General features: G+C 35.4%; 1 protein-coding gene across 3 annotated transcripts in view; it reads left to right on the plus strand.

Moving 5' to 3' along the window:
- The window catches only part of CSMD3 (CUB and Sushi multiple domains 3), a 612,124-nt gene that overhangs the window by 444,476 nt on the left and 155,330 nt on the right, over positions 1-12,318 (plus strand). For all 3 annotated transcript variants that reach the window (XM_040070587.2, XM_040070596.2, XM_040070605.2), the window contains one exon: positions 7,958-8,152. In XM_040070587.2, the coding sequence (XP_039926521.1) occupies positions 7,958-8,152 (195 nt within the window). The remainder of the gene's footprint in view (positions 1-7,957; positions 8,153-12,318) is intronic.

Consider the following 12,318-nt stretch of genomic DNA (forward strand, 5'->3'; position numbering starts at 1 on the left):
ACACGGCACGGCCCGTCCCGGGAGCGCGCCCATGGCAGCGGCAGCCTGTCCTTCACCGATGGGAGAGACTCGCAGCCCGCTGCCGTTCACACACGGCACGGCACGGCCCGTCCCGGGAGCGCGCCCATGGCAGCGGCAGCCTGTCCTTCACCGATGGGAGAGACTCGCAGCCGGCTGCCGTTCACACACGGCACGGCCCGTCCCGTCCCGGGAGCGCGCTGGCTCACCGCAGCCTGCCGCACACGCTCCGTGCGCCGAGCGCGCTGCGAGCGCGCCGGGGATACAGCGGTAACGATCTGTCCCCGGGTGCTGTTTTCTCTCTCCGTGTCTCTTTTCCCCTCTTTGCTCGCTTTTCTGTCCCACTTCGGTAAGAACACTTATGTTTCTTTATCAATAAACAGTTCTCAGATAAACTATTGCTGTGATTGCACTTAATTTTCATCTAAGAAATCTATCAAAAAGTATCCTCCCTAAATCCCCTTTAACAGAGGTACAGGACACTTTGTAATCAAGGCAGAATACCATTTCTAACATCACTGATAGCCCATGCGTGCCACTATGATGTCTTTCTCTACTTCAAGGAGTCACAATGCCAGAAAAATGCTGTAGCTATCAGCACATTTTTAAAGGGACTGAAAATCCAAATAATGGGAGGATGCAAGTATGGGTTTATGTGCGTATATATAAGTGGGGGAAGTTGGAAAATAGAATCAACCTAATCCTAATTTTCCCAGTTCACCTGAGAGGGTTGTATCTCCTGCTTTTCTGAGAATATGGAATCTGCATTTCTTTCTTTTTTTTTTTTTTTTTTAGTGAATTATCCCATTTTTACTGGGAATGTCTGAAAAATATTCCTCTGGACTGCTTAACATAGGTGTATTATAAGAACTCTTACTCTATGACCATGCCTTGAATCCTGTGTTCAGTTTTGGCCCCTCACTACAGGAAACATGTTGAGGTGCTAGAGCATGGCCAGAGGACAATGGAGCTGGTTAGGGGTCCAGAGTACAAGTTTATGAGGAGTTGCTGAGGGAGCTGGGTTGTTTAGTCTGGAGAAAAGGATGAGGAAGGACACCTTACATTCTCTACAACTACCGGAGAGGAGATTGTAGTGATGGGAGGGTTAGCCTCTCCTCACAAGTAATAAGCAATAGAACAAGAGGAAATGGACTTAAGTTACACCAGAGAAGGTTTAGATTGAATTTTAGGAAAGAGAGTCTTCATGAGAGGTTGTTAATCATTGAACAGTCTGCCAGGGAAGTGGTAGTATCCCCATCCCTGGAAGTATTTAAAAGACATGTAGATGTAGTACTGAGGGACTTGGTTTTGTGGTGGATTTGGCAGTGCTGGGCTTAGAGATGGGTTTAATGATCTTAGAAGTCTTTTCCAGCCTAAATTATCCTATGGTTGTATGGTTCTGTTCTATTATTCTATAAATAATATGGGTGGAAAATCAGCTTGACTGCTGAGCTGAGACTCTTGGCTAGTATTAATTGTGATTAGAAATGCAGCCAGTATTCTCTTTGTTAGCTATCTGTTTGATGGGACAGATCAAATTTGTGGACAACATTAGTTTGGAGAGGTATGTCAGTGCTACTTAAAGGATCTTATGAGGTTATAGAATCAGATTGACAGGAGCCCTGAACAAAGCATTCTGGTTTCAGCTGAGTTAAAGTTATTTTTCTTCCTAGCAGCTGGTATAGTGCAGTATTTTGGATTTAGGATGAGAATGATGTGGAAAACATGTTGTTTTAGTTGCCACTGGCCAGTACTTAGACTAACTTAAGGACCTTAGCTTCTCATGCTGATTTGCTGGTGAGGCATCTGGAGAAGCAAAAGAAGCTGGGCGGGAACACAGCCACAACAGCTGACCCCAACTTTTCAACATGATATTCTGGCCTAGAGGAGCCTACTTAGGTGCTGGCTGGGCATCAGTTGGTCATGAGTAATTGTTTTTCATTTGTAACTTGTTTTTCTGGGGTTTAGTGTCTGTCTCTTTTTAAAAATTTTCCTATTACAATTTGTTATTGTTTCTATTATTATTATTATTATTATTATATATTTAAACTATTAAACCATTCTTAACTCAATCTACAAATTATCTCAATTTAACCTTTCCAGTTCTCTTCCCATAGCACTGTGGATCCCACTGAGTGAGCAGTTGCCTGGTCCTTAGTTGCTGACTGGGGTTAAAACTCAACAGGCCTTTTTGGCAAGGTGACTACAAGTCTGACCAGAGTGTGTTAATATAAATTTGTTTCAATCATCCATTATGTTAATTTAAAAGTCACTGGTCACAGTGTTGATTTATTTGGAGTCAGAGTTATTGTGCTTGTTCTGAGAATTGGGTTATGTAACAATTTACTTTCTCTGTATGTTCTTCTTTGTTACCTCTGGGGTAAGGATATAACTTTGACGGACTATGTAACACTGGCTCAAGATAAGATAAAATATTTCCTGTTTGTGAGACTAATCCGTTTTTTTTTTTTTTTGCTCAGTATTGTTGGCATATCCGTACTTTTAGGGAACCACCTCATGTAAACAATTAACAAATCACAACCTTTATCTTTTCTCCTCAGAGAGACAATCCATGGGGCAGATAAGGAGGAACATTGGTGCCACTCCCTCACCTTTCCTTTCCCTTTCATCTTTTCATTCTCCTCTGGACTAATTTCAATAGCTCTTGAGAATTTTGAATATCCTTGAGATGTTCAAACCAGCGTATTCATATTGCTATGTCTCCTGCATGTGTTTCAGGTTTTGAGGTTAAACAATTCTTTAGGAATACTGCCCAGAGATCTGCCCTGAAGCTGGTTTGTTACAAGTTACAGAGTGCATGTTATAGTGTGGGCAAGTACCGAGGACAGTGGACACCTCCAAGGTTTTGGTAGTTCAGCCCTGTGTAGAATCCCGAAAAACTACTGAAATATTTGAGGAAAGTATCTTGTCACTCTAGCAATTCCAGAGAGACACAATCATTGCAATGTGCTGGCACCTGTTCCAGGCCTACCAAGCCCTACTCGTATAGTTCACTATGCTCAAGTGGAAGAGGTCTCTGCATCTGATAATAAAAAAATGGGAACTCTGGCTACTCCAGCTGCTGTGATAGGCCTTGCAACTGAACCAGAGGAACAACCCATGTACCAGTTACCCTTACACACAAACAGAAATATTGGATACAAACATCAGTTTGTTTGGTAAGAAAATAAACTCCTAGTAAGAAGGGACAGGAGGAGGAAGTGGATGAAGAGGGATACTCCAAGGGGCCATCACAAAAGGAGGAGGAAGAGGAAGAACTCATAAACAAGTCAGTGACCTCCAATCAGCAAACAGTCACCTTGGCTGTGCCAATGCTGGGTTAACAGGGTCAGTAGTCCAGAATTAGAGGGAAAAGTCCTGTGCCTAGGATCCCTTTATAGGGAAGAAGGTGTCTGCAAACAGATTGAAATGGGGCACAGGACCTCAGCCTCTGAAGGTGACCTCCCTCCAGGCATGAGAAAAAGGTATCCCTTCTAAGAAGATGTTATAATCCATTCAGGCAAATGGATGACCATGAGGAGAGGTATCCAGTACCTGAAGGAATTAGCCACGTTGCAGGTGATTTATGATGACCTTGATACTGAGCAGTTATCCAAAGATACAGAAGTCCAGTGCAAATGATCCATATGCTCTTAAGTTTTCATAGAGCTCATCAAATGTCACCTCATTGGCAGTAAAGACCTGGGAAGACATGGAGGGACAATCAGTGGATACTGGACATGGAGGGAACATGAGAACATGAGATAGAATACCAACCTCAATCTTAGAGTCATGGGAATGTGAGTTGCAAGGAAAAAAAATCACAAGAGGGTATTTTTCCAGGAAAATGACTGCTCCAGTTTCCAGCGGATGGGGGAAAGAATAAGAAGAGTAAGACTGAGAAAACTCATGCACTGAGATAAAGGCAGTTTAATATAGAAAGCAAGAGACATGCATACATGCAGAGAGAAATAAGGAATTCATTCCCATGGGCAGGCAGATGTTCAGCCATCTCCAGTAAAGCAGGACTCCATCACACCTAATGATGACTAGGGAAGATAAAAGTGCATAACTTCAAATGTTCCTCCATTCCTTCTCTTCCCCCCAGATTTATATGCTGGGCAGAACATCATACGATAAGGACCCCATACCATTAGATATGATCCAACTTTGGTCATTTGGTGTCAGCTGTTGGGTTTGCTCCAGCTACCTAAGGAGGGACTGTTGCAAAAGCATGTTGAAAAGACAGAGCCAAATTCTTCTCAAGTGCTCATAGTGATAAGCCGAGAGCTAATGGACTGACAAGTTGACATAAGAGAGATTTCAATTACATATGAAGAAAAAATTATCACTCTGAAGTTAGTCAGACATTGGAACTGCTTGCCCTTAGATGATGTCATCGTAATCCTTCAAAATCATAACTGGACTGCACAAAGGCCTAAGTAACCTAATCATATTTGCCCTGATTTGCATGGGAGTTGTAGCACATATCTTTCAACCTAAATTTCTCTAATTTGATGAACTTAACTTTTTTGTACAAATTGTAACTGATGCAGTTGTGTCCTATATGTACACCAATCCTATTTTTAGTGACAGTGTACTCAAATTATACTTTATTGGTGGGCCATATTCTTAGATCTGAATCTCAGACTGACCCATGTCTCAGGTCTTATCTGTAACCATGTCTCTGGTTGAGTTTTATTCCCATTCTCTCTCCCCCACTTCATTTCTTTGTTATAATGGAGGAAAAGCTTATTAGTTCTGTTAAGTAGTCTGGAGAATAATTATGGAATGCTTGCTATAGTTTTGCATATCTATCATATTGTCTCCAAGAAGTTTATTATGGCTTTATACTCTTTGAAACTTAGGGATGAAGTGGTAAGTCATCACCTTCTGGGAAAAGCATTTGCTTCTCTTGGCTTTCAATACTGTTTTCCATGCACTGAGATACTAGTTTTCAGGAGGATTTTGGCATCATTACTCTATGATATTCAACAGAGACTTCCTTGTTGCACTTGAGATTGAACAGCATGTGTCACTGTTTTCAGCCTGTATTTGAGACCCTTACTTGCTCCAGTGGTGTGACATTGTTATCAAAGAAATAAATGCTGGTTTCTTTTAAGCTTGTTGCAATATTTTATTATGTACAGAAGGAATTGACACCTGGTATGCACAGCCAAGAGTGTAATGTTACTGTAACCCAAATCTAAACTAACTAATGAAAAAAAAAAACCCAAAAACTTTGTAATAATACAGCATTTTCTCTGATGTTCTGCTAAATCTGTCACTGTCCTTACATGTTTTTAGCTTAATGATACTAACATTCTTAGGGAAAAAAAAGGTGGAAAGGCTACAGGTGTAATCAATGTCTTGTGTTCCTCAGTTGGAGCAACATGATGTCAGTGGTGAAGAACTTTCTCTCCTGTCTCCTGGGAGCACTTATATGTTTGCTGAAACACTCTTCTGGTTCTTTTTTTCACTGGTTCTCAGCCAGATCTGAAGAATACATTTTCCTCATTTGATTTGTTCTTCATACATTGTAGCATATTTAACTAACTTTTTCTACTAGTCCACTTAGCAGTTCCTTCAGATTTGCAAAAGTAGTTTTAAGGTGCTTAGTATTTCAGGCTTTATTTTTCAGAATTGGTATAAGAAACTGTATTTCTATAGTGACATTTTTACTGTTTAGTCAGCAGTTTCAGGAGCCTGTCACAACTATAATTTTGGGGAAAAGAAAATTACAGGGCTGTATTTTTTTCCCTAGAGATAATTTGTGCAGTGACAGATCATTCTTTTCTAAATTTTTGATTTATGCACCAGACATAATAGGTTACTTTATTTTTTTCTCTTTATTTTTTTCATCTCGTACTATCTGCTTTATCTGTGTACCTTCTAGTGTACCTTTGAAATATATTGAATTGTTTTTGTCATAAACTCAAGAACGATGATCTCACAATTCACAAAGAAATTATAAATCAATATAGATATATCAATATTGGTTCAATAAGAGGAAAAAAGATATTGTATTGATTTTCTAAAATGTTAGTTATAATTCTAGATTAAATTATCTTTTTTTCCTTTTTTTTTTTCCTTCCCCCCCCAGGTTTGATATTTTAGACTTGAAAGAATTTGAAATTTGCACTAAGTCCTGCCAGACTTCTCAAATGAAAGTGTGGTTGGCTTACCTAATAATTATTAATAACTGTGTGATATCTTATAGACTTTCTAGTAAATTTTCATTGTCTATCCAAATTTTTGAATGGGTGTTAATATATTGTAGACAACACACTCAACTACCTATATGAATCAATGTGAGTATATAATACCTGTTCTTAATGATCAAAGATGTATTGCAATTATTTTTATTTAATTATTTTTATTTATTTTATTTATTTAATTTTTTATTATTGAGTTGTTTTTCACATCAGAATCATGCTCTGTAGATTTGATGTGCAAATCGTAATAAAATTTTAAACATGTTAGGAGATCTTGACATTCTTTCAGATGTGAAATTGAAAATTCAAAAGAATTATTCTGTGTTTCCATCTTCAAATGTAAACACAATGTAACTATTTATCTCCTCTCAGAAACACCACAACATAAAAGCGGCCTTAAGGGATGTACTTAGTTCATTAACTTGGCTCTAATAGTGTCCAATAGTTCATGTGTGGCCAAACTATATAAAAGTCAAGTAAATAATAATTGTTCCTGCTTATCTGTAATTTTACAGAAACTTCAGTTTAGGAACTGACAGGATCAGATAAAGTGTTTTTTTATATAAAACTCTTAAAAAGCTTTCCAGGAAGTTCAAAGTCCATATAGTCTTTTGGCAACCATACCTACCTGCAGCAGAAAGTTGCACAGTGCAAATATTCCTGGAAAAGAAACTCTTTTTTTAATGTTTTTGAAAGCTGGTGTCCATTTTGTGGAAAATGAAAAATGTTCCCTATTGATTTTCTCCACAGCACCCTTAAATGTTAAAGAAAACATGAATTTTCCATCTTCTGCTTGATATTATTGCAGGCTCTATCCTGCACTGTACAAAATAATCTGCTTTACTCCAGCTTCTACATAATGTATTTATTCTTTTTTTCCTTAAAGAAAATTACATTTTTTTCCTAATGTTTTACTTTTCTCATCTTCTGCATAATAATGCTGTATTAGAAGTTGAATATTTTTTTCAATGTGTCACTGGACATGGGTATTCACATTAGAGAAATAAAAGGGAAACAAATATAAAAAGGTAAGCATATGTTTGAATTTATTTTGATAATTTGAAACAAATAGCTATAAATGATAAAAAAATGAGATACATTTAGGGAATATTTTCATATTTTTTCCTCCACTGAGGAATATATATATATGTGAAAATATACCATCATATCATATCATATCATATCATATCATATCATATCAATAATATCATATCATCATATATACAAATTAATTTGAGGTTTATTAATTTTGATAACATTCTTGTTTGCAAAATTCTAATTTTGTTGCAAATTGTTTATATTGATTTTCTCCATTTACCAGTTCTCATACCACAGATTTTAAAACTAGGATGAGCCTTATCTACTGGAAAAAATAGATATATCTAACTTAACCTAACTACATAAATTTATCATCGATTAGCATGAATTCTGAGGAAAAAAAAAAAATAGAGCACTATAGGAATTATCTTAAGGACAGAAGACACAATTTCTGTCATATGGTAAGTTTTGCAGTTGAAAATGAAGGAGAGAAAAACGTTTGATGGAAAATATCCCTCCAAAATATCCTTAAAAAAACCCAGGTTCTACAGAGTGCTGAAAGAAAGCCTTAGGAGAACTCCAGGAAATATTTAGAATGTATTTATTTTTATTAATTTTATTTACAGTTACTATTTATTAATTTTGGATTATATTTAGAATTATATTCACACTTGTTTCCTCTACAGCAAAACTTCGTGAGTCTTGTTTTGATCCTGGAAATATAATGAATGGAACAAGACTTGGAATGGATTATAAACTGGGTTCCACTGTTACATATTACTGCGATGCAGGATATGTTCTTCAAGGATACTCTACACTAACATGTATCATGGGAGATGATGGAAGACCTGGATGGAACAGAGCCCTGCCCAGCTGTCATGGTAAGAACAGTTTTTTCATTTATTTTCATTGCTGTTGTCATTACTCTTGCTTTGTAATAGGGAAGAAACAAGTGAAAAATTGGAGGTGATTTAATAACATTCTCTTTCAGAAAAAAACCCTTTTCAATGATACGTGTAATAAAATGTGTATGTGACAACTCAGGAAATATTGATTACAGTTTTTATTAATATTGGATAAATAGTGTTATTACTGTGAATAGAGCTTAGTAGTAATGTCATTCTCCATGCCAACATGCGTTCTTGAATTAACTTACAGAAGAATATAGAGATATATAGCATGTATATGTATTTAAATACAACAGTGAGTATACCTTGAATGTCATAATATATGTTTGTTTCTTTTTGCTGCTACTGGTTTTGAAAATATGCAGATGAAATATTTTGTATATACCACATTACAAGATTTAAATTCTTGGGCTTGTGGTCTGTAGAAAAGTTAAGCCTTGAAATGCAGGAAAGATCCAATTATTTAAAATTTTACAGATATGAAGTCTGCTTATTTCAAGATTCTTCTGGCTTTAATTGTATGACCATTTATGGTCTCAAGCATCAGCATTTTCAGATTTAAACTCTAAGAAAAGATTAAAGTTTTATTTTACTGATTTCCTGACAGAAATTGATAGCCAATTGCAATTTTAACTTTGTGAGAACAAATTCTGTAAGAGTGAGCACAATGCCAACAAAATAAAAATTCTCATATCTAAAGAATATCCAATATTACAAGTATTTGAAGAAGTTCAGTATTTTCATTATCTACCAAACCACTGAATTCCAAAACTCAGTGGCATCGAATTGAGACACCGGCCCTTACAAATTTTTGGAAATTAGTTCAAACTTCTAAACTCTCTGCATTAGAAGTCAAATATTTTTCCTCATTTTGAAATGAGGGATGAATGTCGTTTTTCAGAGAATAGTTGATGAGGAAGGTTGTTGTGTACAATAGGGGAAAGATTCTCTTTTTTTGAAAGGTATTTTTGATAGGTAATGAAAGATTAAAAAATACTTTATTGATGCAGTGATTTTGTCTACTAGTGTCATTTATAATCTGCTTAGCAATTTTCCAGTGCTGTCTTTTATAAAGTTAAGTAAAGGGAGAGACTTTTGCTTGAAAGTACTGCCATTGTACAATTGGGGAAAAATAAATTTTATTGTAAAAGAATATGTCTGTCACTGATACCAACTGGACCATTCTCTTTCCTGGATGAACAAGGCCTTGTTTCAAAGATGACAATCCCATACTTTTTTGGAATATGATGGCACAGAATAGACGTTTCCACTTGTTTTTCTTATATTGCTTCTTTCTCCAGTTGAGTCAATGGAGCTTTGTAGTTATGTTGCTGTGATGTATTACATTATATTTTGACCACGTTTTCAATGCTTTCCACTTTTGTGTGATTTACCTCAAGAAAAACAGAATTTTTATACAGATATAAGAAAGATTATATCAGTTAATTAGCTTTCAGTTACAGAGCTGGCAGAAATAGTTTGAGAGCTGAATTTAGCTCCTGAAAACCTGTCTCACCTACACAATAAAATTTGCATAGTAGAAATCAGATTCCTCCATTCTGCAGTTTATATTTTCCTAGCTGCATGGAAACTGATAGAGTTACAAAGAAAAATTATATAAATTACCACCTCAGTGTATATGGGGGGTTTATTTAATTAGTTATTTAGTTACAAGAAAAAAGTTGAATAGCTGCCAGGATTATCTAGGCTAATATGCTAAGGTATTTGGTATTTCACTTTTGGTGTTAAAAAGGGGATGTAACATATGCAGATGCATTCTTAGTATGAGAGAGACAATGATTAATGATTTCTCTCAGCTTCAGCAATTATAGATAATTTTAAATTTTTAGTAGCAAACAACAATTGTTTACAGAATAGCAAAAAGCCTAGTAATGGGAAATCATATTCATAACTGAATGTGAAAACCTTGTTCCTATAAGAAGAAATAATTGAATAGTCACTAAAACATTTTACTACATTTCATTACAGTGTGTTGTTGAAACCTTGGAAACACTTTAATCCAGGCTTCAAAAAAATTCCATCTGTAAGATATATTTAAAAATATCCAATATTTTCATAACTGCCTATTAGAATATGCCTATGATTTATTCACTTTTTTGTTTGGTAGCAAAACCAATTCAGAGTATTGTTTTGGTTTCTTTTGATCTGTATTAACTTATTATGGCTGTTTGAGGCAGCTCAGATCAGGTTTATATCTGAAAACTTTTAGGATAGAAGACAGATATGCGCAGGATAGCATAATCTTACTGCTTATTGTTTTGTATCATAGGAAATGCTGACAACTTTTTCATAAATCATTCAACATTGTTTACTTAATCAGAGGCTTTATAGCTCACATTTTTATGCATTTTTTACATACTGACCATACGAAGGGCTGTTATTTAAATTTATTTCAAAATCTGAATGAGGAATGAGTTGGGCAACTGCAAAAGCCAGAATATTCCTGCAGTTAATGAACCTGAATATTACTGTTAATGATATCCTCTGTTTCTCTATGTTTTATAGTTCCAAAGTAATGGTGAGTTTAACCATTTAAGCAGCATACTTTACTCAAAAATGTCCTATGTTGACTACTTACAAAGCATTTATCACTTTCGTTTTGCCCAGAACAGCATGCTTGTTCAATCACATAGGCAATGACCGGAGTACTTAGAAGTAGAACTGAAATCAATTAGGATTTTGTTTTGAATACAAAAATGTTATTTAAATTCTGAGTACTCTGAAAGGTTAATTTTTCATAACTAAACTTGAAAAATAGATTGAAGGTATTTTGAAAATATTATAAAGGATTTTATTTTTTTGTTATTGAACTATCTTCTGACTACTTAATTTTTGTTCCCAAGCTTCCATTTTCCATTTTTCATAAATTTATGTCCCTTGCTTTACCATTCCAAGCTTTCCTTGCATATACTTGGTGGAGAGAGACAGGCTTTTTAAAAGGTCATAAATGGGGATTCAAAGATCTTGTTAAGAAGGTCTATTTTTCCATTTGCATCTCGACTCTATTAACAGGATTTAATCTGCTTGCATGCTCAGCAGGATATGACTTAGAGCAGCAGCACATGAAATACTAGATCTAATGAAATATCTGAATATACTGTGTGGAAGCAGTATTGTTGCGCTAAAAAAAAATACAACAAACTATTTTGGAGGGAAGTATGTGTTAAAACTTAGCAGTTAGATTCCTAGTAAAGTAAAAGAGTAGGTATCTGAGTGTACCTTAACCTTTAAACCTCACCCTACAGACATGTTTCTGTATGAACACACCCATTATTCCTCATCCATCCAAAGGAGACGACTGTGCACCAAGAACTATTAAGTCAAAAAGCCAAAATGAGAAAATCTAGCTTCCACACAGTGGATTTTGCAGTAACTGACTAGAGACTTTGTTACCAGTATATACTTCTTGGAGACAGTAGTCTAACTTTTCTGAAGATGTGCAACTGATTTTTTACTGTAAAATCCACAAATAGTTTTGAAAATATTGAACAAAATGAATATATTTCTTTGTGGCTATGCAGACAGCTGGAGTTTTGCTAAAAACCCCACACTTTTTGGTTGTGTTTTTTTTTGTTGTTTGTTTGTTTGTTTTGTTTTTTGTTTGTTTGTTTGTTTGTTTGTTTTTATGTGATTGAGTTAAAAGCTCAGTTTTTCTTAAAGATGTTCTCTTCATATCAGAAAAACAGTTTGAAAATCTTACTGAAATTAACTATAAATATTAATAATTTGAGAAAGATTGGGAAACGAAAATAAATACAGACACATGCATAAGCATCCGCAGCAAGCATTGCTCTATCTGACCTTTTGCATATACATTTGGAATTCATAATATGGCTTTACCAAGTCCATTGAATAATAAATGTTGTGTGTAATTATTTCAGGCTTTAATTTAAGAAGTAATAATATCATATAATGGTAAGTAAAGTATTAGAAATGAAGAAAGTGTTTAATTACAATGATCTTATTAAAATCAGCTTTCAGAGAATCCTAATTCCCAATGAATTTAAGGGATTAGTTAAATTCAGTGCATCAAAAAACCAGACACTTCCTCATCTGTTGAACTATGTCTGCAGTCAATTTTGGGGAGCAGAGTTTAATGAAGGAAACATTAAAGGAAG

This window comes from Hirundo rustica, chromosome 1, assembly GCF_015227805.2.
Source record: "Hirundo rustica isolate bHirRus1 chromosome 1, bHirRus1.pri.v3, whole genome shotgun sequence".
NCBI classification, from domain to species: Eukaryota; Metazoa; Chordata; class Aves; order Passeriformes; family Hirundinidae; genus Hirundo; species Hirundo rustica.